Genomic DNA, 25963 nt, shown 5'->3' on the forward strand with positions numbered 1-25963 from the left:
CCCGACCCGGGCTGAGCCGAAGGCAGACACTGTACCGACGGAGCCCCCCAGGCGTCCCCTATCCACAGCCAGGATTCTGTTCTTGAGGAGCTCCCAGGCCATTTGAGCTTCGTTTGATTTTTCAAGATTCCATCTAACCCTTCCCGAAGGTCTCCCTATATGGAGGAACGTGCGGGCGGCAAAATTCAAACCATTTGTGACCTGGGTGAGATTTAATGATGAGCCACGTGGAGAGAAATGGGGCCTAGAGGGGACAGCAATGAATTCTCATTCTTTCCCTCAGTGCCCCAAACCCCAGAGCTGCTACCAGATGACAGGTTGTCATCTAAAGTGATGGCTCTCATCTGTGGGGTCACCTTGCCACCTCCTTGGTCAGCTGACTCTGGAGCGCAAGTTGACGGATGTGAATCTTCCAAGTCTATATCCAATGCACCGAGTAAATAGCTTGTACTTTAGGAAACTCTGAGCTCACTTGCGGTGTTTTGAGAGGGGCAGAGGGGTTACCCGAATACAGCCCCAACTCTGGCTGCAAGTCCCTTACCCTGATCTGGCATCCAGAGGTGGCCTCTGAAGCCCTGGGCTCCAGCGGAGTGGGAGGATGAACCCTCAGAGCCAACATCTGCCATTGTTTGTTTTAAAAGATTTATTCATTCATGAGAGAGAGAGATACACAGAGGCAGAGGGAGAAGCAGGCTCCATGTAGGGAGCCCGACGTGGGACTCGATCCCAGGACCCTGGAGTCACGCCCTGAGCCAAAGGCAGCCGCTCAACCGCTGAACCCCCGGGCGTCCCTGCCATCCTGCTTCTTGCTGAGCTCTCAGAAACCTGGTTTTGAGTTTGAAGAATCAATCCAAATCCAGTATCCAGTAAAGTACTTAAAGTTCAGGTGCTTTGATCTGTGCTTGGTAAAAGCCCTACCTGCTAGGTTTGCATCTCCCCATCATCTGCCTTTTCACACGGGCCCCACCCCTGCTCAGCAGGACCCTGCAGTGCTGGACCTTTCTCCCTGTGTTTGGGACCTATTTTCTGATGCTCAGAGTGAAGGATGGAGGTGGGGGTGAAATGGGCTGGGAGAGGGAAGAGGGGAACTTGTTTAACGGAAGCAGAACAAGAACAGATTTCAAATATATTTATCCCTTATTTTAAAACTTTTTCCCAAAGGGCTTTGAGATGGAAAAGTGCAAATGGCTTCACTTTAACCAAGGCAGTTAAAAATTCGTATCATGGGGAAAACAGTCATGGCTTTGCTGTTTTAAACAACTGTTAAAAGTGCTCTAAGGGCAGAATGAAGACGCTGTATATTGCAGGCTCTTAATTTTTATGATGGACAAAGCGCCAACAACTGAAATTTAATTAAAAAATAAGCTTTCCTTTGTTGGTCAAATGCTAGCAGTGGTTTTAACTTCTTCCATTGTAAAGTCTCTTTCCTGGCCCCACATGGGGGAAAGGGTGTGTGTGAGGGGGGGCACGAAATGGCTAAAAATATAAACAAAAGGAAGGAGAGCTCAGAAGCTAGATGATCAGAGAGCTGAAAACTGACTTGGGTAGTATCTTCTTTCCCCTTTCCTAAGTACTAACAACTCTGGATTATGTTCAATATCAAGAAAACAAATAGCATTTAGGTCATAAAAAGGAATCAAATTCCATTAAATTGTATATTGCTTGGTATCAGTATTAACATCCTAGAAAAAAACAAGACAAATATAGTATTTAAAACCAAAAAACCTGCCAAAATCCAAAGGGTTAAGTATAACTTAGTTAAGTAAAAACCAAGACAGGCAGTTTACCACCTCTACTGAAATGAATATATATTCTTCGACTTCTGTATGTAGTGTCCTAAAGTTCAAGGACAAGTGGAAATTAAATTAAAATGCATTTTCCCTAGAAACAGTGAAATAAATGGTGGACCAGGGGTTCCAGATGGCTCAACTCCAACGAAGATTTCAAAAAAAAAAAAAAAAAAAAGTCTTCCAACTAGATTTCAGTAATACTATATACTATATTTCAGTGACACTTCTCTTACTGAATTGGATGCATCCAAATACTTATTACTTTTATCATCTTGAGATAAAAATTACATAGGAAAAAAAATTACATAGGAAACAAAAGGCTGCATGACCAGATCTTAAAGAGGGTTGATTGAAACAAACACTTTCAGTGGTGCCTGGCTGCCTCAGTCAGCTAAGCATGTGACTCTAGATCTTGGGGGCTGAGTTTGAGCCCCACACTGGGTGTAGAGATTACCTAAAAACAAACATTAAACACCCTTCAGACAATGTCCGACATACCAAAAATGTGGCCATCTCTACCAGCTGAACTGCTGGGAGAAGTGTTCCTGAAAGATGTCAAGGGATGGCAGGGTCCTTCACGTAGGAGGCTAGCGAGACCCACTGCTTTGCTGAATCACTGTTTCCTTAAGTGTCAGCTCAAAGTAGGGGATCAGGAATGGGTTTATCAGAGAAGGGAAAAGATAAAGAAAATCGAGGCTCTAGCTTTTGCTGAGTGTCAGCAAACTCTTGTAAATGTGCACACACACAGGCATGAAGGAACTCCTTGACATGGAATTGAAAACAAAAGCACTGGGGTGCCTGGGTGGTGAAGTTGGTCAAGCATCTGTCTTCGGGACCTGGGATCAAGCCCCGAGTCTGGCTCCCTGCTCAGGGGGGATCCTGTTTCTCTGTCTCCTCCTCACTTGTGCTCTTGCTATCTCTGTCTCAAATAAATAAAATCTTAAAAAACAAACAAAAAGCATTTCTATAGGTTTCTATAGGTTTGTGTTTTTGCCACATGGTTGGTTTGTATTTGTATAAAGGAGCTTCTTTACCAGGAAGATAAATTTGAAGTGAGGGAAAACAAATACGCAAAGAGGAAAAGGCAGTAGAAAGCTGCTTCCCATTTCCCGAGGCATAAGGCACATCTTCAAGAAAACCTCACTCCTCCTTGGTATACAAACACCAGGGCCCTCACTACCGTTAGCTGCCTAGAGCTACTCAGCACCCTGAAGTGCTCGATCTCACACCTTCCCCAGGCTCCCCTTTTTCACCTCCAGCCCTACCAAAATGGCTTTGCTCTCCCAGAAGGGGAGATGGGGCTCAGTGGTGGTATCTCCTCAGATACCCCTTAGTATGGTAATGTCAATGGTCACATAGTGGACATGCTCAAGAAATGTTTCAAGACACAAAGTTAAAAATCTCAAAAGAAACTCTGGCAAAATAACAGAACTGTAAAACACAAAAGTCAGGTTGTAGGTATGTGCTGGAAGATGGGGTTACCTTTCCAGGTAACTCATATTAAGTGCGTATTCAGTTCCTTTGGGCCACTTCCACTTTCCACGGCTTCCTCCCTTTATAGAAAAGTTAACCCAGAAATTATTTAAATTATCAATGGTTGTTCCAGAGATCCCTCCTCACCTACCAACCCAATGAGACTTTGCAGGGGGCGGGGGCGGGGGGGGGTGCACAGAGGGAATACCACAACAGAGAGAGAAAATGGCCCACCAGGATATGTCTCATGTAAGAGGCTGACCTTCAACCTAATACTAGTATATCACTGTTCATAATATATATAATACATAGTTGAGATAAATTACCATGTTATAAAAATATACAATAAAATCTTGTAAGAAACTTAGAAATGACTGATGATTGATAACTGTCTTAAGAAAACAGACTACAATTAACATTATTGGCTAATTCTATCAATTTTTTTTAATTCTTTTTGATTTTTTCTCCTGGTCTTCTGTTATCCTTTCTGCAGGTCGCTTCTTCAACCCCTTCATTTTCCTGGTTTGTAGTTTGCTTAGGTCTTGCTTCTGCATATGAATTCTTCCATAAGTTGTACCAAAAGTATCATGGGAGACATTTTTCTTCTTCTTTGGCTGTGAAATAAGAATATATATATGTATATAAATATATATAATAGTATCTACTATCATAGCCTTGTAAAAATCTAGTGTACAACTATGTTACTAGCAATTCCCACTAGTGAGCACCTATTCAAGAATATAGTCTATAACCCTAGAGACCTTTCTTCTCAAATACATACAGATGACTTGATCTTGTTAAAATGCATGTTATAATTTAACAAGTCTACAGTAGGACCTGAGATTCAGCATTTCTAAGAATTCTCAGGTAAACTGTCAGACCACACTTTGGACAACAACACTATAGACTATGTTAACCATTGTCATGCACTGAGAGAATTTCCTGTGTTTAGCTTAAGGAATTGTGACTATCATTTCGATCTTTACTGGCATTCCAGAGATGCCATTTCTACTTGTTTTTAAGAACCATTCAGAAGTCAAAATACATTTTATCCAAGTATGGTTTACACAGCCTGTGCTCTAAATTCCCAATCTCCACAATGCCTCAAACAATTCTCTTTCTTGCTGAAAACTGACAGTCTTGCTACCAGAAAGCTCTCAACCACAGCTAACACGTGGTTTCTACAACTCTCTTATTATCCTTTATGGTTGGCTTACTTGCTGCTTCCTCCTTTTCTTTGTTCTGAGAGTCTAATTTTATCTCCATTATTGATCTCTTTCTGTCTGTCCTTTACTGTACTATCCTGCAAACCCTTTTGGGAAAGAAGAGTGGAATTTACAAATAAATATGGCAACAATATGCAAGTTATAAACCTTGAGGGCTTTTGGCATTTTCATAGATAATTTATAAAGATCATCTGAAGCCAGACGTGTCCTCCTCAGAACCAGATCCAACGAGGGCCCCATCTCTTCCAATTCAATCCTTGGTGTTCTACAACCGGATTTCTTCAGCAGCAACCTGTATGAAGTACAAAAAAAAAGGTCAAAATATATATATATTGTTGAGAAACAGAAAGTGAGATGGACAATTCTAAGAAATGAAATCTTTTTTTTTTTTTAAAAGATTTTATTTATTTACTTGAGAGACAAAGAGCATGATAGGGGGTGAGGAAGAAGTGGGCTCCCTGCTCAGCAGGGAGCCCAAAGATGAGGACACAAGGCTTGATTCTAGGACCTGGATGTAGATCATGACCTGAGCCAAAGGCAGATGCTTAATCAACTGAGCCAACCAGGCACCCCAGAAATGGAATCCTTTGATTTGATTTCTTCATCTTATTTATAGATTTACATAATTATAAAAACAATTTCAAACTGGGCCTTTGAAACATTACATTTACATAATTAACAAATTCTTATTTCTCTAAGACCCCCATTCAGAATCTACTTTTGTCCATAGTACAGACACCTACTGATCTCTATTGAGTGGAATGAACTTTAAAAATCTTAATATAACAAAACCACAACTTTCTAGATTTCATACATCCAAATAGCTCTGAATGTGGAAATAGATGAGGGACACAGTCAGGAGGAGGGGAAACTAACAAATTCCTTTTGTGAGTGATACCACAAGAACAGCTCAAAGACCTGAAGATTTGAGCTGACTCAATTTGTTATAGTGGCCAGATCTCAAGATGGAAAAAAAAGAATTTAATGAATAACAATGTTTATAAAAGATCAAAGTTTTCACACTAAAGGTGGAATGTGAGAGAGGCAACAAATGACATGAGAGAGAGTAAAAGCACAGTAAGAAATACCAAGGAACAACAAACTCCAGGAAGCAGAAGTGAGTGTTCAGAAGCTCATTAACAGCCCTCTGGGCCCCAAAGCATGACATGCAGACAGTCCACCCATTGGGAGGTGCACCTACTCGCTGTAAGAAGTCTTAATGATAAATATGCCGTATTAGACAGTTAGTTATACCAAAGTGAACAAGGCAAAAACAAAACAAAAATCAACCTAGGATATATAAAAAGCAGAAGTGTTAACAACAACAAACAGTAAAAGATAACATGAATATTCATATGGGACTTGAGGCCAAAACAAGAGCCCTTAGGCCACTCTCTGCATAATGGGGGAATTTGCCTATCTCAGGGCCACTGTGGGAGAAAATATTTTTAGAAGCTCAAGTTGGTGATATCAGGGCATCTTTCCTAAAAGCTGATTCAAAGCATATGGTGGCAGTAACCCTTTGACTCTGTTGTAATTCATGTACTTCTGCATCCACATTTTCAATACCTCCATATAAATGATATTTATAAAACTGAACTAATAACAAGATTAGTATCTTGATTAGCATCTTGTGTTCGGTAGACTTAAGAAATCAGGGAAACTGTATATATAAAAATGGCAAACTAAAAATGTTTCTACCACTTAAGATGTTAATTTTCAGCTAAATGGAAAAGTTGTAGATCTAGAACAACACATGGCATGCATGTCTGATGGATTCACATTACCCAGGCACCTTTTATCTATACAAGTATCCTCCTACCAATAATTACTTCAATGGGCACGTTTACAAGAAAACTTTCTTCAGTTTTCAGTTTTCTATGTAAGGTTTCTGGTAATAGACCTATAATTCTTCTTCTTTATTAAACTTTTAACAGTGAAATCTAGAATCTAAAATTATTATTTAGAATCCAAAATTATTATTAGTCTTTTAAGAAAACAATCTGTTGGGCAGCCCTTGTGGCGCAGCGGTTTAGCGCCGCCTGCAGCCTAGGGCGTGATCCTGGAGACCCTGGATTGAGTCCCATGTCGGGCTCCCAGCATGGAGCCTGCTTCTCCCTCTGCCTATGTCTCTGCCTCTCTCTCTGTCTCTCTGTCTCTATGAATAAATAAATTTAAAAAATTTAAAAAAGAAAAGAAAAGAAAACAATCTGTTTACTCCTTCTCAGAGGGAATGTATTTTTTAGAGTTTTTATTTAGGGGCAGCCCTGCTGGCTCAGCGGTTTAGTGCCACCCTCAGCCCGGGGCCTGATCCTGGAGTTCAGGGATCGAGTCCCACGTCGGGCTCCCTGCATGGAGCCTGCTTCTCCCTCTGCCTATGTCTCTGTGTCTCTCTCTGTGTGTCTCTCATGAATAAATAAATAAAATATTTTTTTTAAAAAAGTTTTTATTTATTTGACAGAAAGAGCAAACAAAGCAGGGGGAGCAGCAGAGGGAGAGGGAGAAGCAGACTCCCCAACAAGCAGGGAGCCCAACATGGGGCTCGATCCCAGGACTGTGGGATCATGACCTGAGCAGAAGGCAGACACTTAACCGACTGAGCCACCCAGGAGCCCCAGAGCAAATGTATTAATAGAGACTTACAAATGATTTTTGTGATCCCTCTAAGCAAAAAGAAGAGACTGACACTGACTCATTAAAAAACTAAATTAAAACCCTTTCTTTCACCTCCATCCCATCATACACTGCACTTTATTTTTAAAGATAGACATTTCATTTCCAGGCCATCATGTCTCCAGCCAAATACCTACACCCAAAACTGTTACATCAAATGCCTATTACTCTCCATCTCAGATCCTAACCTTAAGCTTCATTTCCTTTGGTCTCCCTATAAGCTCTAAATCAAAACTGACATTCAATTCTGCAAGACTGTATGGTACAAGACGCAGGGACACAAAGACAACCCAACTCCTTCTCTCCTTCCTTCTCACATGGGCTCAGGCTATTAGAGATGTTGATGGGTAATTTCTGTATCTTTTAAAACATTATCTGCCTATTTCTTGAGAAAGACTGCCAGTACCAATCTTGTTCAAGTTGTAATTTCCCTATTTTTCTCCCTTCCATAACCCTCTCTTCTGCTGATGTTGTTTTCATTACTTAAACTCCTTGCCTATGATGCTATTTGCTTTTTAAGGTATGCTAATACTTCCTTGTTTTGCATATTTCTCCCCATAGAACCTAATGAATGCCATGGTAAAGGCAAATGTGGCAGTTACTAAAAATTTCCTATATTATATTCATGGCTTTGACTTTACAGTGAATAAAATTCTCCAAGGAATATAAATGGTCACTTGCAAATGAAGAATTAATTAGCATATGATAGATACATGGGAAGAGGTCAGTACAATGATTCATTCCCTCCCAAAAGGTCAGATCAAAGGTTATACTAACATAATTTCATGTTTATACGTTTTCATCCAAAAAATTCAAAGCCATTTTCTAAGATTAAGCGTATTAATCTTCATAATGTGTATCAATGTTAACTGTTACCTTTTACTAATTACTTAAGAGCTGATTCCAAGTAAACGAAAGAGGGCAGGACACCAAAGAAAGCATACCGTGCAAGAGTGCTTAAGGAGCCACACTAGGTCACACCACTTCTCTGGCATACTCCCACCTCTATCCGCAACCCTCTCCCTTTTATAAAGGAATTACTATTGATCTTAGAGGGACTGCAGAATTACCTAAATGGTATCACCACCTTTTGCAAAAGAAAAATGGGAGGCCTAGGTTATGAAGTGACCTGCTTAGGTAATGTGGCTAAGCCTGGCCCAGAGCCAGCTCACTGCTCAGAGGTGATGCTCATTCCTCAGACCACTGCTTCCTTCCTCTCCCAAGGGTGGCACAGCCCCTGCAGACTAACCTAATCTACATCGAATGATTTTCCCCCCTACTAACAGCTTGCTCTCAATCACACAGTCCATTTTCTATTATAAATCAATAGCTAGTGGGTATTACAGGGCCTACATAAAACACCTGGGATTAAATTTACAGTAGGGTCCCTCATCTTGAAAGTTCAAACTTATTTTTTTCACTATGGGACATGCTATGCTAACCTAATGGCAATTCCAACAATACTTCTTAAAGTAAGTGGACGGGTGGATATATGGAATTACACTGCTAATTTATCCATGTTCTGAAGTCTGATTTGCTAATTTTCTGTCCATTTTGTTTTCTCTGCATTTCTTTCTTCACAAATTAATATTTCTCACTAAATAGAAGTTCTGATACAAGTGAATACTCTTCTTTGAAACTGTTTACAATGAAAGAGTTTTAGATTACTGATGAATAATAATTCATCTCTCATTCTCAAAGATTTTTATTTTTATATTTTTAAGCTCCTTTGTAGCCCCAAGGTCTGCTGACACTTTTTTTTTTTTTTAAGATTTTATTTATTTATTCATGAGAGACACACAGAGAGAGGCAGAGACACAGGCAGAGAGAGAAGCAGGCTCCATGCAGGGAGCCTGACATGGGATTCGATCCCAGGACCCCAGGATCACACCCTGGGCCAAAGGCAGGCGCTAAACTGCTGAGCCACCCCACCAGGGATCCCCCTGACACAAGTTTTCAAAAAAAAATTTTATGTTTTATTGATTTTTCATCTTTCTTAATCTATAAATTGGAGTCATCTAACTTTATTATTATTTTTTAAAGATTATATTTATTTATTCATGAGAGACACAGAAAGAGAGGCAGAGACATAGGCAGAGGGAGGAGATGCAGGCTCCATGCAGGGAGCCTGACGTGAGACTCAATCCTGGGAATCTGGGATCATGCCCTGAGCCAAAGCCAGACACCCAACCACTGAGCCACCCAGGTGTCCCATCCTCTAACTTTATAATGTAATATATTCTTCATAGCACCAAAGCTAACTCTGGAAACTTAAACAGACTTAAGGCTTTCAATCTCAACAAGCTCACAAGATTACAAAATCGGTCTTGCTTTAAAAAAATTAAAAATGATTATAAAATCTCCAATTACATATTGCAATCATGTAGATATTTTATTGCATTTTGCCTACTAGTATTATTTATCTAAACAAAAGCAAAATAGAAAAAAAGAAATGATACTAATCTAATCATGGTGAAAAGAGTATCTGACTCAATACAGTTAAGACAAAGATGGGAATTATTGATAAGCAGTGAATATTTACAAATAATTTATTTTAAATTAAAAATACACACACACACACACACACCATGCTTACCTCAAAAGGCACAATTGTAGCATGTCATTAAGCTTTTCAATGAAAATAAAATCAGTGTTAGGATTTATATTTATATTGTGGTAGAGGTAGGGCTAGGTCTAGGCTGGAGAAAGAGGGTAAAATGAATCTAGCCACTGAATCTTCTCATTCCTTTCTGATTCCAGTTTTTAGGTTCAGAGTTTTGAGATTTGCTTTGGCTGGCCTAAGACTTGTGGCTAGGTGCTCTAAATTCAGTCAGGTAAAGGAGGGGCATCTGGGTGGCTCAACTGGTTAAGTATCCGACTCCTGGTTTCAGCTCAGGTCATGATCTCATGGGTCATGGGATCAAGCCTTGTGTTGGGCTCCATGGGGTGTGTGCTTGGGACTTTCTCTCCTCCTCCCTCTGCCCTTCCCCCTCAGCCCCCCCCTCAAATAAACAAAAGATCGAAAGAAAGAGAGAGAGAGAGAGAGAGAGAGAGAGAGAGAGAAGAAAGAAAGAAAGAAAGAAAGAAGAAAGAAAGAAAGAAAGAAAGAAAGAAAGAAAAGGAGATATTGCATGAAGTAGGGTCAAGACTGAATCAGGTTCTAAGATCAGAGGAGTGTAGCATCAGATGCTCTGGGGTCCTGGAAAAGCAGGGTTTCAGAGGCAGAAGTGGGCAGGGGAATGACAGATTTGAGGATCAGGATAGATCTGCGGTGCCACTGCTAGTCTGCAAGCTCTCCAAACAAACTATTGACCCAACACCAATTTTAAGTTTAAGCTCTACAAAAGTCACACTAAAGTACTAACCCTGAATTCAAAAATATGCTAAGAAATGACTTACTTATAGCTTCGGAAGTAAATTTTCCCATTCAGTGCAGTGAAGTGCAGAACATACTCTAAACCAGCCAGACGGATATTTGATACTGTGGGGCCTCTGAAGAAATCTGAAAACAAATTTGAGAGTGTTAAAAAAAAAAACAAAAAAAAAACCAAAAAAACAAAAAAAACTTTAACATGCTTGTAAATCCAGTTACAGAAAGCCACACTGTAATTAAAATGCTCCACATTGTATCAATATTCATCTAAAAAGATAAAAGGTGGCATAAAAACTGATCCCTGAAGAATAGGAGTCCCATCCCTCTACCATTTAAGCTCATGACTTTACTGGTTAGTTCGTTGAACCATGGAATTTTTGACTGCTGAAGTTCTCACCCTAAGCCAATGCTTAGCATAGGAGTACACTATATTTATATTAACTTTTTAAAAAATATAAGTCAAAGCATAAAATTTTTATCTATGAGTCAGGTAGGTTAAGATGGCAAATTAAAAAAAAAAAAAAGATTTTAGGGATCCCTGGGTGGCGCAGAGGTTTAGCGCCTGCCTTTGCCCTAGGGCGCAATCCTGGAGACCCAGGATCGAGTCCCACGTCGGGCTCCCGGTGCATGGAGCCTGCTTCTCCCTCTGCCTGTGTCTCTGCCTCTCTCTCTCTCTCTGTGTGTGACTATCATAAATTAAAAAAATAAAAAAAATAAAAAATAAATTAAAAAAAGATTTTATTTATTTATTCATGAGAGAACACAGAGAGAGGCAGAGACACAGGCAGAGGGAGAAGCAGGCTCCACATGCAGGGAGCCTGGTGTGGGGCTCGATCCGGGGTCTCCAGGATCACACCTTGAGCCAAAGGCAGATGCTCAACCACTGGGCCACCCAGGCGTCCCAAGATGGCAAATTTCTATGAGGCAACTGGGTGGCTTAGTCAGTTAAGCATCTGACTCCTGATTTCAGCTCAGGTCATGATCTCAGGGTTGTAAGATCCATCCAGGCCTCCATTGCTTAAGATTAAGATTCTCTCTCTTCCTTTCCCTCTGCCTCTTGTCCCCCCCCCCCCCATATTCTCTCTCTCTCTCTCTCTCTCTCTCTCTCTCTCTCGTAAATAAAAAAAAAAAAAAAAAAAAAAGATGGCAAGTTTCTATTAAAAGAGCTGTTCAGAGGCATCTGGGTGGCTTAGTTAGTTAAGCATCTGACTCTTGGGTTTCAGCTCAGGTCATGATCTCAGGGTTGTGAGAGTGAGCCCCAAGTAGGTCTCCACACTCAACAGAGTCTACTTGTCTCTCTCTCCCTTTGCTCTTCCTCCTGCATGTGTGATCTCTCTCAAATAAATAAAATCTTAAAACACACACACACAAAACCCAGCTATTCAAACTTTGACTATTAAATCAAATTTGCCTTTGTTTTCTAGTTGAGGCCAACATGGGAGAAAATTCTAACAAGAAATCTCAATTATATGATCAAAGATAATAAACTAAATTGTTAAAACCAGAAAAGAACCACAGAGATCCATGAGTAGGCTGTATTCCCAGCGTGGTCATCCTACCACGGATAGCACATGAGATGATCTTAAGTGATACACAAGCAGATATAATTTACTATGTATTAATCATTTTATCAGATACCATTTTCCATTCATGGTAGAGACATAAAGTTTCCCTGTAAAAAAAGGAGTCAGGGTAAAGAAACCTCTCCAGTGAACAACACTATGAACACTACATGGGCTTGGCTAGTGTTATGAAGGTAGCATAGGAATGAAAGAAGTCTGAAAAACAGCAATCAAGTTTGGTCCTCTCAGTATACAGCTATGTAGACTGAACCCCAAAGAGGCTAAATGGAAGTACACAAATAACATTTAGCTAAGAAACAGTTACACACAAAAATTTACTTAACTTGGGGATCCCTAGGTGGCTCAGCGGTTTGGCGCCTGCCGTCGGCCCAGGGCGTGATCCTGGAGACCCGGGATCAAGTCCCACATCAGGCTCCTTGCATGGAGCCTGCTTCTCCCTCTGCCTGTGTCTCTGCCTCTCTCTGTCTCTCTCTGTCTCTCATGAATGAATAAATTAAAAAAAAAAAATCTTAAAAAAAAAAGATTGTATGTAAAAAAAAAATTTACTCAACTTAATTACTTAGGAAGAATTACAAGGCAAGTGATGTGGTAAAGAGATTGTCCCAATTTGTAGCCACCCAGCCATTTTTTGTCTCTCTTCTGATTAGCTCAGAAGGGAATCATCTTATGTATGGACATACACATCCTTTGTTGTTTGCATTATCTTTTTTGTGGTTAATTGAAAGAAAATCACTAACATGCATAAAATAGACACAAGTGTATATATGCACATATATACACCACCCTTCCCTACTCTCCCAAACAAAAATCTCTCTCAGGGAAATTTTTATAAACAAAGTATGTACTTTTTCAAGGTATTCTCTCTCTCTCTCTTTTTTGAAGATTTTCTTTCTTTATTTGACAGAGAGAGAGAGAGAGGGAGAGAGGGAGAGAGAGAGAGAGAGAACACACGCAAGAGCACAAGCAGGAGTGGCAGGCAGAGGGAGGAGAAGCAGACTCTCTGTCCAGCAGGGAGCCCAACGTGGGGCTCAATCCCAGGACCCTGGGATCATACCCTGAGCTGAAGGCAGTTGCTTAACATTGAACCCACTGAGCCTCACAGGCGCCCCTCAAGGTATTTTGACCTAAATTTGCAACATAATTAATGAACAAGTTTCCAATGATTTTGTCAAAATCTGACTCTCCTTCAGGGGCCAAGTTAATAAAGCCTGCTCACTGTGTTGGTAGCACTAATAAAGTCAGTCTTTCTGGGGAACAAGATATGTACATTTCCGTTTACCTTGAAACAGCTTTTGTAATGCAAATGCTACAGGCATATGTGTTTTTTTCCATATGCGTTTAAAAATGCAAAGGAAGGGGCGCCTGGGCGCCATAGTTGGTTGAATGTCAAACTCTTGGTATCAGCTCTGTGCAGTCTGCTTAAGACACTCTCCTTCTTTCCCTGCACCCCACCTCTGAATGAAGTAAACAAACAAATGAAAAGAACACAAAGGGAAAAAAAGAAAGAATGAAAAGAAGGCAAAAAGGTTTAAGAACATCGACTCTTGGAGGATCCCTGGGTGGCGCAGTGGTTTGGCGCTTGCCTTTGGCCCAGGGCGCGATCCTGGAGACCCGGGATCGAATCCCACATCAGGCTCCCGGTGCATGGAGCCTGCTTCTCCCTCTGCCTATGTCTCTGCCTCTCTCTCTCTCTCTCTCTCTCTCTGTGACTATCATAAATAAATAAAAATTAAAAAAAAAAAAAAAAAGAACATCGACTCTTCCTTCACACCATACACAAAAACTAACTCAAAATGGATCATAATTAAATGTAAAATCTAAAACTCTTAAGACTTCAAGAAGAAAATCTTGGAAAAAAAGTCTTTGTGATCTTGGGATAAGCAATGGATTCTTAAACGTAATATAGGAAGAACATACCATTACAGAAAAAAATGGAAAAAAGACTTCACAAAAATTAAAAACATCTGCTCTTTGAAGCCATCATTAAAAGAAAAAAGCAAGCCACAGACTGGGCGGAAACATTCAAAAATTACATGTCAGACAAAGAGACAAAGGATCTCTCTCTCTCACACACACTCATATCCCTACTTTATTACACACACACCCCTCTTAGTGCCCAAGAAGATAAGTAACCTCCAAAAATTAATAAATAAGGCAAAGATTTGAATAGACACTTCACCAAAGATATACGAATGGCCAATAGGCACATGAAAAGATGTTTAACATAATTAGCCATCAGAAAATTCAAATTACAACTTCAATAATAGCACTACTTTACTTTGTAGATTTGACTCTAGAAACACACTACCATCAGCATAATGTAGTATTGGCAAGGACATGGAACAGCTGGAGCTCTCATATACTATTCGTGGGAATGTAAAATGGTACAGCCGTATTAGAGAATGGTTTCTTTAACTGTTAAACAAACACTATTCAAATGACCCAACTATTCCATTCCTAGCTAGGGATTTACCCAAAAGAAATCAAAGCATTATGCCCTCACAAAAATTTGTACACAAATGGTCACAGCAGTTCAATTGACTAAAAAAAATTTTAAGATTTAATTTATTTATTCATGAGAGACACATAAAGAGAGAGGCAGAGACACAGGCGGAGGGAGAAGCAGGCTCCGTGTGGGAGCCTGATGTGAGACTCGATCCTAAGACCCCGGGACCACGACCTGAGCAGAACAGAAGGCAGATGCTCAAGCACTGAGCCACCCAGGTGTTCCCTGACTAAAATTTTAATCTAATCAAAAGCTGCAATCAATCTAAATGTCCATTGACAGATGAAGAAATAAACAAATTGAGGAATAGCTCTAAGTAGAATACTGCTCAGCAATAAAAAGAAATGAACTAATGATACAGCAAATCTCAAAACTGAGTGAAAGAAACCAGACCAAAACAACTACATACTGTATGATCCTATTTACCTAGAGCTCTACAAAATGCAAATAATTCATAATGACAGAAAGCAGATTAATGTTTGCTTAGAATACAGAAACAGGATAGATAGACTGCAAAAGGCACAGGCTAATTTTTGGGTGTAATTGGTTCTGTATCTTGACTTCCATGGTGTTTTCACAGGTGTATACATGTCAAAATCCATCAAATTTTAAAACTTCAAATACGTAGACTTCCTTGTATGTAAATTATGCCTCAAAAGTTGTTTATAATTTAAAATGAAAAAATGTAAAGTAATCCTTAAAAATAAAAAATGAACCTGTGTACTGATCATGATTGTACAGAAAAGAACTATTTCAAGTGACTTCAAAACACAGTGATTTGGGGACACCTACGTGGATCAGTCGGTTTAGTGTCCGACTCTTGATTTCTACTCAAGTCATGGTCTCAGGGTCCTGGGACTGAACTCCTCGTAGAGATGCACCCTCAGCGTGGAGTCGGCTTGAGATTCTCCCCCTCCCTATTCCCACCCTTATGCTTTCTAAATAAATAAATAAATCTACCTTTAAAAAAACAAAAACCACAGTGATTTGACCATATATTCCTTTTTATTTTTTTTTTAAGGGAGAGAGAGCAAGAGCAGAGCAGGGGGAGGGACACAAAGAAAATCCAAAGCATGCTCCACACTCAGTATAGGACCTGACACAGGGCAGCCCCGGTGGCGCAGCGGTCTGGCGCCGCCTGTAGCCTGGGGTGTGATCCTGGAGACCCGGGATCAAGTCCCGCATTGGGCTCCCTGCATGGAGCCTGCTTCTCCCTCTCCCTCTGCCTGTGTCTCTGCCCCTCTCTCTCTGAGTCTATGAATAAATAAATAAAATCTTAAAAAAAAAAAAAAAAAAAGGAACCTGACACAGGGCTCAATCTCATGACCCCAAGACCATGACCTAGGCAGATACTGAAATCAAGAGTTGAGTGTTTAACTGAGTGAGCCATCCAAGTATCTCTGACCATATATTCTTAACAGGATATATTTTCTGGGGACACCTGGGTGGTTCAGTGGTTGAGTATTTGCCTTCCACTCAGGCTGTGACCCTGGGGTCCTAGGATCGAGTCCCTCATGGGGCTCCCCGCAGGAAGCCTGCTTCTCCCTCTGCCTACCTCTCTGTGTCTTTCATGAATGAATAAATGAATAAATAAATAAATAAATAAATCTTTAAAAATGAATAAAATCCTTAAAAAAGAATATATTTTCTTTTTTTTTTTTTTTTTTTTAAGAATATATTTTCTACAAAAAAATCCAAAAACAAAACCACAAAACTTTCAACTGCACTCAATATTCATATTATTCTTAATAATATGATTTTATTGAGACTACTGTATGGTTAGTACAATATAAAATAAATACATTACTACAGTGGATCACTGAGAACCTGGATTTTTGTCATGGATGAAAGAAGGTACATACGTGAAGTCAAAGAAGTTAAGATCTTATTGTCCTAAATTTGAGTTATAAATTTCAATATGAACTGAGGAATATGTTTTATCTTAACAAACAAAACAGATTTCATAGTTCTGTTCATTAAAAAAGTGTACAAACAAGACGAGTCATGAAACAATCCCTAGAACACGGACTGTGATTTCGAAAATAATTTCTCAATTTAAAAAAGTTCAGGGCTCCTTGGAGAAACAGGTGATTCCAGAAATGGAGCAATGAAAGTATAGGAGGAATCTGAAAAATCAAAGGGGCAATGAATTAAAAGGTATCGAAACTGAGAGCATTGCTGAAAAGACTGATCCTAAAATGGGCAGGAATGATGGTTGAGATTAAAAAAAGAGATATTAATAAGTACAGATAAAGATAACCTGGTTAAATAGAAGATAAATTGGTAATGGTTGGAAGGAAAGCCCCAGCTTGGACCTTTCTCAATGGATCAATTCCAAGTAAAAATAAGATCTCAGGTATGGCTGTGCGTCCATGACTAAATAAACTGAGAAAGGGCACAGAAGTTTCATTAGGACACTGATGGGAAAGACCAAGATATCTGAAGTTAGAGAATACATTAGATCCTGATTCTCTACTTTAGACAAATAAGTTAACTGATCTCAATTTCTTCATCTACAAAGGAATATTACCATAATAAACTGATTTTTGCTCCCTCTATCCTCCAATCCCTGCCAAATTCATAGCTAAAGTCCTAACTCCTAATGAAACTGCCTCTAAGGAAGAAATTAAGGTTAAATGAGGCATGTCAGAAGGTTGGGTTCTGGTCCCATAGGATAGTGTCCTAAGAAGAGAACCTACAAAGCTGACACTCTCCCTCCTTTCTCTCCCTTCCTTCCTCCCACGCAGACATGAAGGAAAAGCCAGGCGAGTACACAGCAAGAAGCCAGTAAGAGTCCTCATCAGAAATTCTGATCTTGGACTTCCGCCACCAGAACTCTGAGAAAAAAAAAGCCATCCAGTATATGGTATTTTTTATAGCAGCCCAAGTAGACTAATATGATTACCTTTGTAAAGTTGCAGATTACCTGACCTAATCTATGGCAGTTATTTTCATCAATATATTTTTTTCAAGTAGAATAAGAATTAGGAAATGAGAAAGGTTAAAAAAATTAAAAACACCACTGATATAGAGAAAGGCAATTAGAAAAAACAACCCAGTTAGGTAGTTAAATTTTAAGGTAGACTTTAAAGGAACATTTAATAAAACTAACCTATTACTTGATATACTGTCATCTTTGTATATAAGAAATAGTATTATCAAAAAGTAACCAGGGACGCCTGGGTGGCTCAGTGGTTGAACATCTGCCTTTGGCTCAGGTCGTGATCCTGGGGGTCCTGGGATCAAGTTGCTCATCAGGCTCCTTGCAGGGAGCCTGCTTCTCCCTCTGCCTATGTCTCTGCCTCTCTCTTTCTTTGACTCTCATGAATAAATAAATAAAATCTTAAAAAAAAAAAAGTAACCATAAAAATTAGGATGCAATCTAAAAACAGATATTTTACTGATTTCCTATAAAGAAAAGCAAGACCACTAAGATTCACTACAAATCTATAGAGTAGGGATCCCTGGGTGGCGCAGCGGTTTGGCACCTGCCTTTGGCCCAGGGCGCGATCCTGGAGACCCGGGATCGAATCCCACGTCGGGCTCCCGGGGCATGGAGCCTGTTTCTCCCTCTGCCTGTGTCTCTGCCTCTCTCTCTCTGTGTGTGACTATCATAAATAAATAACAATTTAAAAAAATAAAAAATAAATTAAAAAAAATCTATAGAGTATATTTAAGAAAGCAAAACAAAAACAAAATTCAGAATGAACATGGGTACCAGGCATAAAAACACTGAAGTTATTAATAAGTTAACTTTTCTTTCTGGCCAATTGCAAAAAAAAAAAAAACAAACAAACCCAAAACTTCCTAAAAGGAAGGAAGCCCTTGATAATAAAATTCTCTTTACCTACTGTTCTACTTTATTTCATATGAATACAAAACATACACCAAGGACTCTGCAGCTGGTCTTACTTCCTATTTATGTTAAAAACTAACTTCCCTTGGGACTTGACAATCTCACTTCATTCCTCTACCTTTCTTCTTTCCCCAGATTCCTTTTCAGTTTTCACTCCCTTCCCTTCACCATTGCATTATGAGTTATTCCTGCCATCTAGTGGAAACACGAAGTAAGTTTTTATAAAAAACCACTTAAAAGCAAATGAAAGCCTTCTCTCTTTTAATAAGTATGTATTGACAGTTAACAATTATACAGAAGAAGTAGGGGGAAGAAAGGCAGAAAATTTGCACCAATGGAGTACAAGAAAAAGGAAATCTTGACTAAAAATCACCCTTGATATTTTGAGGTGTGTAATATTCAAAGAAGGAAATATTGGTCACTGCCTTTCATGCATTTTTTTTAATTCATGAAAAATTCAAGTAAATCTATAGCAAAGGCTGCAATGAGTCAATTGTTCAGCATAGGCAAGACAGTGGAGGCAGAGAAGCTCAGGCTTTGGTTTTCATTTTGGCTCACCTACTTAACAGCTCTTAACCTCTCTAAGCTTCTGTTTTCCCACCTGTAAAATGGAGTATCACTAAACTCAAGAACTTTAGTAGTAAGGTTTTAACAGGTTACAACACTACTCAGGTCTTTTTTTTCTTCTTAAAAGATAATTTTTTAATTACTTTTTAAAGTAATCTGTAAAAAAAAAAAAAATAAAATAAAGTAATCTGTACACCCAATGCAGGGCTTGAACTCATGACCCCAGGATCAAGAGTCTGATACTCTACCAACTGAGCCAGCCAAGTGCCCCCCAAATAGCCATTATTGACGAGAGAAATGAAAAGTTTTGAAAATTGCAATCCCAACAATAAGACCATAAATAATCATGAGGAAAATGAAAGCAATGTGTCTGCCCACAAATGTTTTTCAGTTGGCTCAGGATTGTTTGTTTTTTTTTTAAGATTTATTTATTTTAGAGAGAAAGAGAATGTAAGTGGGGGGAAAGGGCAGAGGGAGAGAGAGAATCCTCAAGCTGACTCCCCACTGAGCACAGAGCCCAACACAGGACTCTGGGATCACAACCTGAGATCACCACCTCAATCACCTGCTTAACTGCCTGAGACACCCAAGGACCCCAGTTGGCTTAGATTCATAAAGAGCATGTCTGTAATTTAATTTATTTATAATAGGTAGTTTTTCCTGCCCATAGGTCCTGTTCCTGTTCTTTAATAAAAACAATGTGCACCAAAAAATAATAATTTATTTGTAACATATACTCCATCAACTTTCCAAAAGTAGTCTAGGGCAAAGTATATATAAAAAGCCAAGGGATCCCTGGGTGGCGCAGTGGTTTGGCGCTTGCCTTTGGCCCAGGGCGCGATCCTGGAGACCCGGGATCGAATCCCATGTCAGGCTCCCTGCATGGAGCCTGCTTCTCCCTTTGCCTGTGTCTCTGCCTCTCTCTCTCTCTCTTTGTGTGACTATCATGAATAAATAAATAAAATCTTTAAAAAAAATGCCTATAAAAAAAAAGCCAAAAGAAGTGCAACCAAAACACTGCAGCAAAGCTTGTAAGAATGGTGCAAGAAAAGCTTAAATGGAATAAATTATTTAAACCTGAAAAAAATGTTAGCATATCAGAAGAGTTTATTTTTTTTTAATTTTTTATTACTATTTATTTATGATAGTCACAGAGAGAGAGAGAGAGGCAGAGACATAGGGAGGGAGAAGCAGGCTCCATGCACCAGGAGCCCGATGTGGGAATCGATCCCAGGTCTCCAGGATCGTGCCCTGGGCCAAAGGCAGGTGCCGAACCACTGCACCACCCAGGGATCCCCTCAGAAGAGTTTATATCCCTAGGGACAAACTAAATTACTCTCCAGAGTTAGAAAAGAGCTGGCAAATGTGATCACAAAATTTTAAGTAGGATTAATATTAGCAACCTTTAAGAAATTACAGAGAATAATGGCAGCTTTTCAATAAAGGGGAGAAAAAGTGATTTAAAATAGATAAACTTGGGATCCCTGGGTGGTGCAGCCGTTTGGCCCCTGCCTTTGGCCCGGGGCGCGATCCTGGAGACCCGGAATCGAATCCCACGTCAGGCTCCCTATATGGAGCCTGCTTCTCCCTCTGCCTATGTCTCTGCCTCTCTCTCTCTCTGTGTGTGACTATCATGAATAAATAAATAAAATTTAAAAAAATAGATAAACTTAATGTCAATCCCAGACAATGACAATAACTATATGCTGGATTTTAAGGTGACTTCTGAACACTAAGGAAAAGATATAGTCAATACATAAATCATTAGGAACAACGGTAACTGACTAGGTAACCTGTAAGACAACCTTACAAGATTATGAGAATAAAGCTTATGAAAATCAAGCTACATATAAAGTACCTAGTACACTCCTGGCACTTAGGGATGACAATGATAATGAAATAAAAGGAGCTGAGAAGTCGGGACGTATGGGTGGCTCAGTGGTTGAGCATCTGTCTTTGGCTCGGGGCGAAATCCTGGGGTCCTGGGATTGAGTCTCACCTCGAGCTCCTTGCAGGGAGCTTACTTCTCCCTCTCCCTACGTCTCTGCTTCTCTCTTTGTTCCTCTCATAATAAATAAAAAATAAAATCTTTAAAAAAAAGAAAAAGAGCTGGGAAGTCACTGAAGGTTTCCAGGGAAGAAATTTGATCTGAAACTTGCAAGAATCAGGTAAATAAGAATGAAATTAGGTAAATAAGAATGAAATCAGAAAAAAAAAAAAACACAATAGGAATGTACCTAATATATTTTCAATAAGCCACTTTTTTTTTAATAAGCCACTTTTTAAATGGAAAAAGGAGGGAGGAAATTAGGAGAGATTAGAAAAAGCAAAACAAAACTAAGTTATAATTTTCAATTTTCTAAAAAAAAATTTTTTTTTTCAATTTTCTAAATTTACTTTAATGATGCCAATAATGATGGGAAATGGGTATATGCATTTCATAAAGCATAAAACACTTTATAAATAGGTTGATACTGAAGTTACTATAACATCAAAAAATAATAATGGTCTATGCAGTAAAGAATCCCTTAACTTCTCCCCTGCTCCTAGTGGGGAATAAAGCAAATAATGAAAACGGGGGAAAAAAGAAAGAGATCATAATAAAGAAAAAGCTGTGTATCTACAGTCAAGTGGCAAAGTGCTACCAATGACAGCCCTAGATTGCCTACCTCAGCTACCCTGGGGCTAAGAAGTACTAAAATGCTTACCAATAAGAAGATTTTTCAGCCTTCTATAGTCTTCTGTTACATCAAAATCATCACCAGCAAATATTAACATGGGTTTTGTTCCCTCGGGACATTTACTATTCTAGGAAATGAAAAAAAAAAAGATATAATTATCAACTCTAAATTGTTTATAAGCTGATTTTAAAGTAGTCAATACTTCCTTTATGGCGGTGGACACCACTGAGTAACCGTTGTTAAAGTCTCCCCCCCCCATTGCTGTCATGTCTAAGTCAGCATCTCCCAAAGAGTCTGAGCAGCTTTAGAATCTCTGTAAGAGGTTTGAGCTTTATTTAAAAGAACTGATGAAGGCAGCCCTGATGGCTCAGCAGTTTAGCGCCGCCTTCAGCCCAGAGCGTGATCCTGGAGTCCCGGGATCAAATCCCCTGTCGGGCTCCCTGCGTGGAGCCTGCTTCTCCCTCTGCCTGTGTCTCTGCCTCTCTGTGTGTCTCTCATGAATGAATAAATAAAAACCATTAAAAATAAATAAATAGATAAACAAATAAACGAACTGATGAAAGTCTGAGGAGCCATTTTGAGCAATGGGGAACGCTTACAGACTGTGTGTAATGAGGGATCCAAACATCACGTGCTCCAGAGGCTTTGGTCACCTATGCCATTGTGGAAGAGGTGGATGCAGCCATGAATGCAAGGCCACACCAGGCGGATGGAGGAGTTGCAGGACCAAAGAAGGCCATCTCAAGAGAAGATTCTCAAAGCCCATTTAACTGTGAAAAAGCTTTTTGATGGTATCATTAAAGAAGACACTGAAGAACATCATCTAAGAGATTATTTTGAACAGTATGGGAAAATGGAAGTGACTGAGATCATGACATGACTGAAGCCGTGGCAAAAAGAGAGGTCTTGCTTTTGTAACATTTGTAACATTGTAACAGACCATGACTCTGTAGACAAATTACATTCAAAAACACCATACTGTGAATGGCCACAACTGTGAAGTAAGAAAAGCCCTATCTGAGCAAGAGATGGCTAGTGCTTCCTCCAAAGAGGTCAAAGTGGTTCTGGAAACTTTGGTGGTGGTCATGGAGGTGGTTTTGGTGGGAATGACAAGTTTGGTCGTGGAGGGAACTTCACTGACTGAGGTGGCTTCAGTGGCAGTCGAGGCAGTGGTGGATACGGTGGCAGGGGGATGGCTCTAACAGATTTCATAATAATGGGAACAACTTTGGAGATGGTGGAAGCTGTAATGATTCTGGCAATTACAACAATCCATCTTCAAATGTTAGACCCATGAAAGGAGGAAATTCTAGAGGCAGAAGCTCTGGCCCCTATGGTGGTAGAGGCCAATACTTAGCCAAACCACAAAACCAGGGTGGCTATGGTGGTTCCAGCAGCAGCAGCTATGGCAGTGACAGAAGGTTTTAATTACTGCCAGGAAACAAACCTTAGCAGGAGGCAAAGAACCGACAGGGAAGCTACAGGTTACAACAGATCTATGAACTCGGCCATACATAGTGGTGGCAGGGTCTAGCTGCTACCAAAAAAAAAAGATATTCAGACACTACTCGTTTGTATTGGCAAAAAACTCGAGGACAGTATTTGTGAATAATTGTGTAACAGGTTAGTTTCTGTTCTGTGGAAAATGTAAAGCATTCCAACAAAGGTTTTTTTTTTTTTTTTAAGATTTTGTTTATTGATTGAGAGAGAGAGAGAGGGGCGCACAGGCAGAGGGAGAAGCAGGCTCCATGCAGGGAGCCTGACGTGGGACTCGATCCAGGGTCCCCAGGATCAGACCCCAGGCTGCAGGCGGCGCTAAACCGCTGTGCCACCGGGGCTGCCCAGCAACAAAGGGTTTTTTAATGTAGTTTTTTTTTTTTTTTTTGCACTCATGCTGTTGATTGCTAAATGTGGTAAGTCTGATCATGACGCTGAATAAATGTGTCTTTTTAAAAAATGTGCCGTGTAAAGTTAGTCTGCTCTGAAACCATCTTGGTAAACTACCCCACCAGTGCAAAGTTAGAATTCCTTCAGGGTGACGCCAGGTTCCATCCTAAATTTATTTGCAACCTGTTTGGGCACAGAAGCCACCGTCTCCACAAACCTCAGTGTAGGTGAACTGACAGTTAACGCGTTGTGACCTGTAGTTCACCGTTCAAAAGGTGGCCCAAGCAAAGTCCTGGAGTTTATTTGGTTATTATGATTTTGACACATCCTATACAATATATCTAAATCGAATTATGGTAGCAGATAAAATTATAGATAGGATTAAAGCTTGTGTATCGTCCATTATCATGGGTAATCAATAAGCGACTTAAAAAAAAAAATAAGCGACTTAATACTTTCCCTCAAAAATTAAAATTATTTTGTAAGTAGTCAGTACTTACAGTGATTCGTTCTCATATTTTGACTATCCTAAAACTATATTTATGAACAGTGAATAAAAACTAAAGACTTGAGACTATATTTTTAACTTTTAAGCTAAAAAATAATTTTTTGTTTCATTCCCTCACATTGCAAATGAGTAAGTGGTCAAAGAATGACACAGGCTACTTTTTAACATTATTCTATACTAAGAATAAAATAAAAAGCTAAAACTGCTGCAAAACATACATAGCCCTTTAATAGCCAGCATCCCAGAGTCCAAAGTTAATTTCTTTAAATTATTACCACTGTTGCCTTTCCTACTGCATCACATAAACAGTATTTTTAAATGAAAGCTAATGTAAACAACCAACTAAACATTCACATGAAGTAACAGAATTTCATACAACCTATAGCTAGTATGGGCAATCCTTACTCAACATGGTTGAAGCTCTTACTATAAAAGATTTTCACCAGTTTGGGATTTTGTATACAAAGAATGTGATGTGAATAATAAAAACATTTAAAAGCCACCAAAATAGGGATCCCTGGGTGGCGCAGCGGTTAGGCGCCTGCCTTTGGCCCAGGGCGCGATCCTGGAGACCCGGGATCGAATCCCACTTCAGGCGCCCGGTGCATGGAGCCTGCTTCTCCCTCTGCCTATGTCTCTGCCTCTCTCTCTCTCTCTCTCTCTCTCTCTCTGTGACTATCATAAATAAATAAAAAAAAAAAAATTAAAAAAAAAAGCCACCAAAATAAAAGAAAAAAATCTAATAGAAAAAATTATTTAACTGAATGATGAGTTTATGAAGACGAATGGGTGTTAGTCTGAACTTTCCATTGATTCTAAGCACCTCTACTCTGGTTCCAATTAAGGACTATACAAATCTAGAAACAGACAAGAAACAAACATCCTCTGCCCTAGGACCAGATGTCACCTGTTGCTTCCCTGTTCACCATGACTTTTCTTGACATTCTCTGCTTTAAACTCTGAACCTTAACTCTCTACACTTAGGACGTGTGCCTAAAATCTGTCTATGTGATCTGGAGCCTGAGTGGACCCACCAGACCCAGTGATTCTTCCACTTACTGTCTGTGCCAACCTGACCCAGCTGCTCCTGCTCCCAGGTCTATGGGGCCTGTTATGTGTACAGACAGTAGGAGAGAGAGACACAACATCCTGACCACAATGTGTAGTGATAAGCATCATTCTATGACCCAGAATACACATCAAAAAAATATAACTGAACAAGTTATATGAAACAGTATTTAACATTTCGGTCACTAATATTTTTCACAGTGTGAAAACCCAGAACTAGAAGAAACTAGAAAGATGAGCTTTATCTGAATAGTCTGGAAGGCACTAAAAATTCAAAATACTATATTAGTACTATGACTATAGTAAACTAAAAACATTGTAATTATGTGACATTCTTGAACTAACAGTCTGAATTAAGTTTTTTAAAAAGATTATTTGAGAGACAGAAAGGGAGAGTACAAGCAAGCATACACAGTGAAGGGCAGAGGGAGAGAGAGAAACTTAAGCAGACTCTGCGCTGAGCATGGAGCCCAATGTGGGGATCAATCTGAAAACCCTGAGATCATGTCTAAGCTGAAATCAAGGGTCAGATGCTTAACCTACTATGCCACCCTACTGCCCCTGAATTAAGCTTTCTTTAACAGAAAAAAGGAAATAATTCTAATAAATCATATACATACTTCCGAAATAAAATGTCCCCAGGCACCTGCAATATATATCTTATCCTATCTAAAATAAAACCAACTAGCCTTAAATTTTAATCATCTCATTCATTAAGGCTAATTTTACATAAAATAACCATCCCTAGAAGTTTGGCCACATCTTAGAACAT

General features: G+C 39.5%; 1 protein-coding gene across 1 annotated transcript in view; it reads right to left on the reverse strand.

Moving 5' to 3' along the window:
* Nucleotides 1-1114: 1114 nt before the first annotated feature.
* The window catches only part of RPF2 (ribosome production factor 2 homolog), a 44182-nt gene continuing 19333 nt past the window's right edge, over nt 1115-25963 (reverse strand). Inside the window, exons 7-10 of the mRNA XM_041773908.1 lie at nt 21756-21855; nt 10562-10664; nt 4637-4781; nt 1115-3877 (exon numbers count right to left, since the gene is read on the reverse strand). Coding sequence (XP_041629842.1) covers nt 3698-3877; nt 4637-4781; nt 10562-10664; nt 21756-21855 — 528 coding nt within the window. The 3' untranslated portion in view covers nt 1115-3697. The remainder of the gene's footprint in view (nt 3878-4636; nt 4782-10561; nt 10665-21755; nt 21856-25963) is intronic.

The sequence above is a fragment of the Vulpes lagopus genome, chromosome 1 (genome assembly GCF_018345385.1).
Source record: "Vulpes lagopus strain Blue_001 chromosome 1, ASM1834538v1, whole genome shotgun sequence".
Lineage (NCBI taxonomy): Eukaryota > Metazoa > Chordata > Mammalia > Carnivora > Canidae > Vulpes > Vulpes lagopus.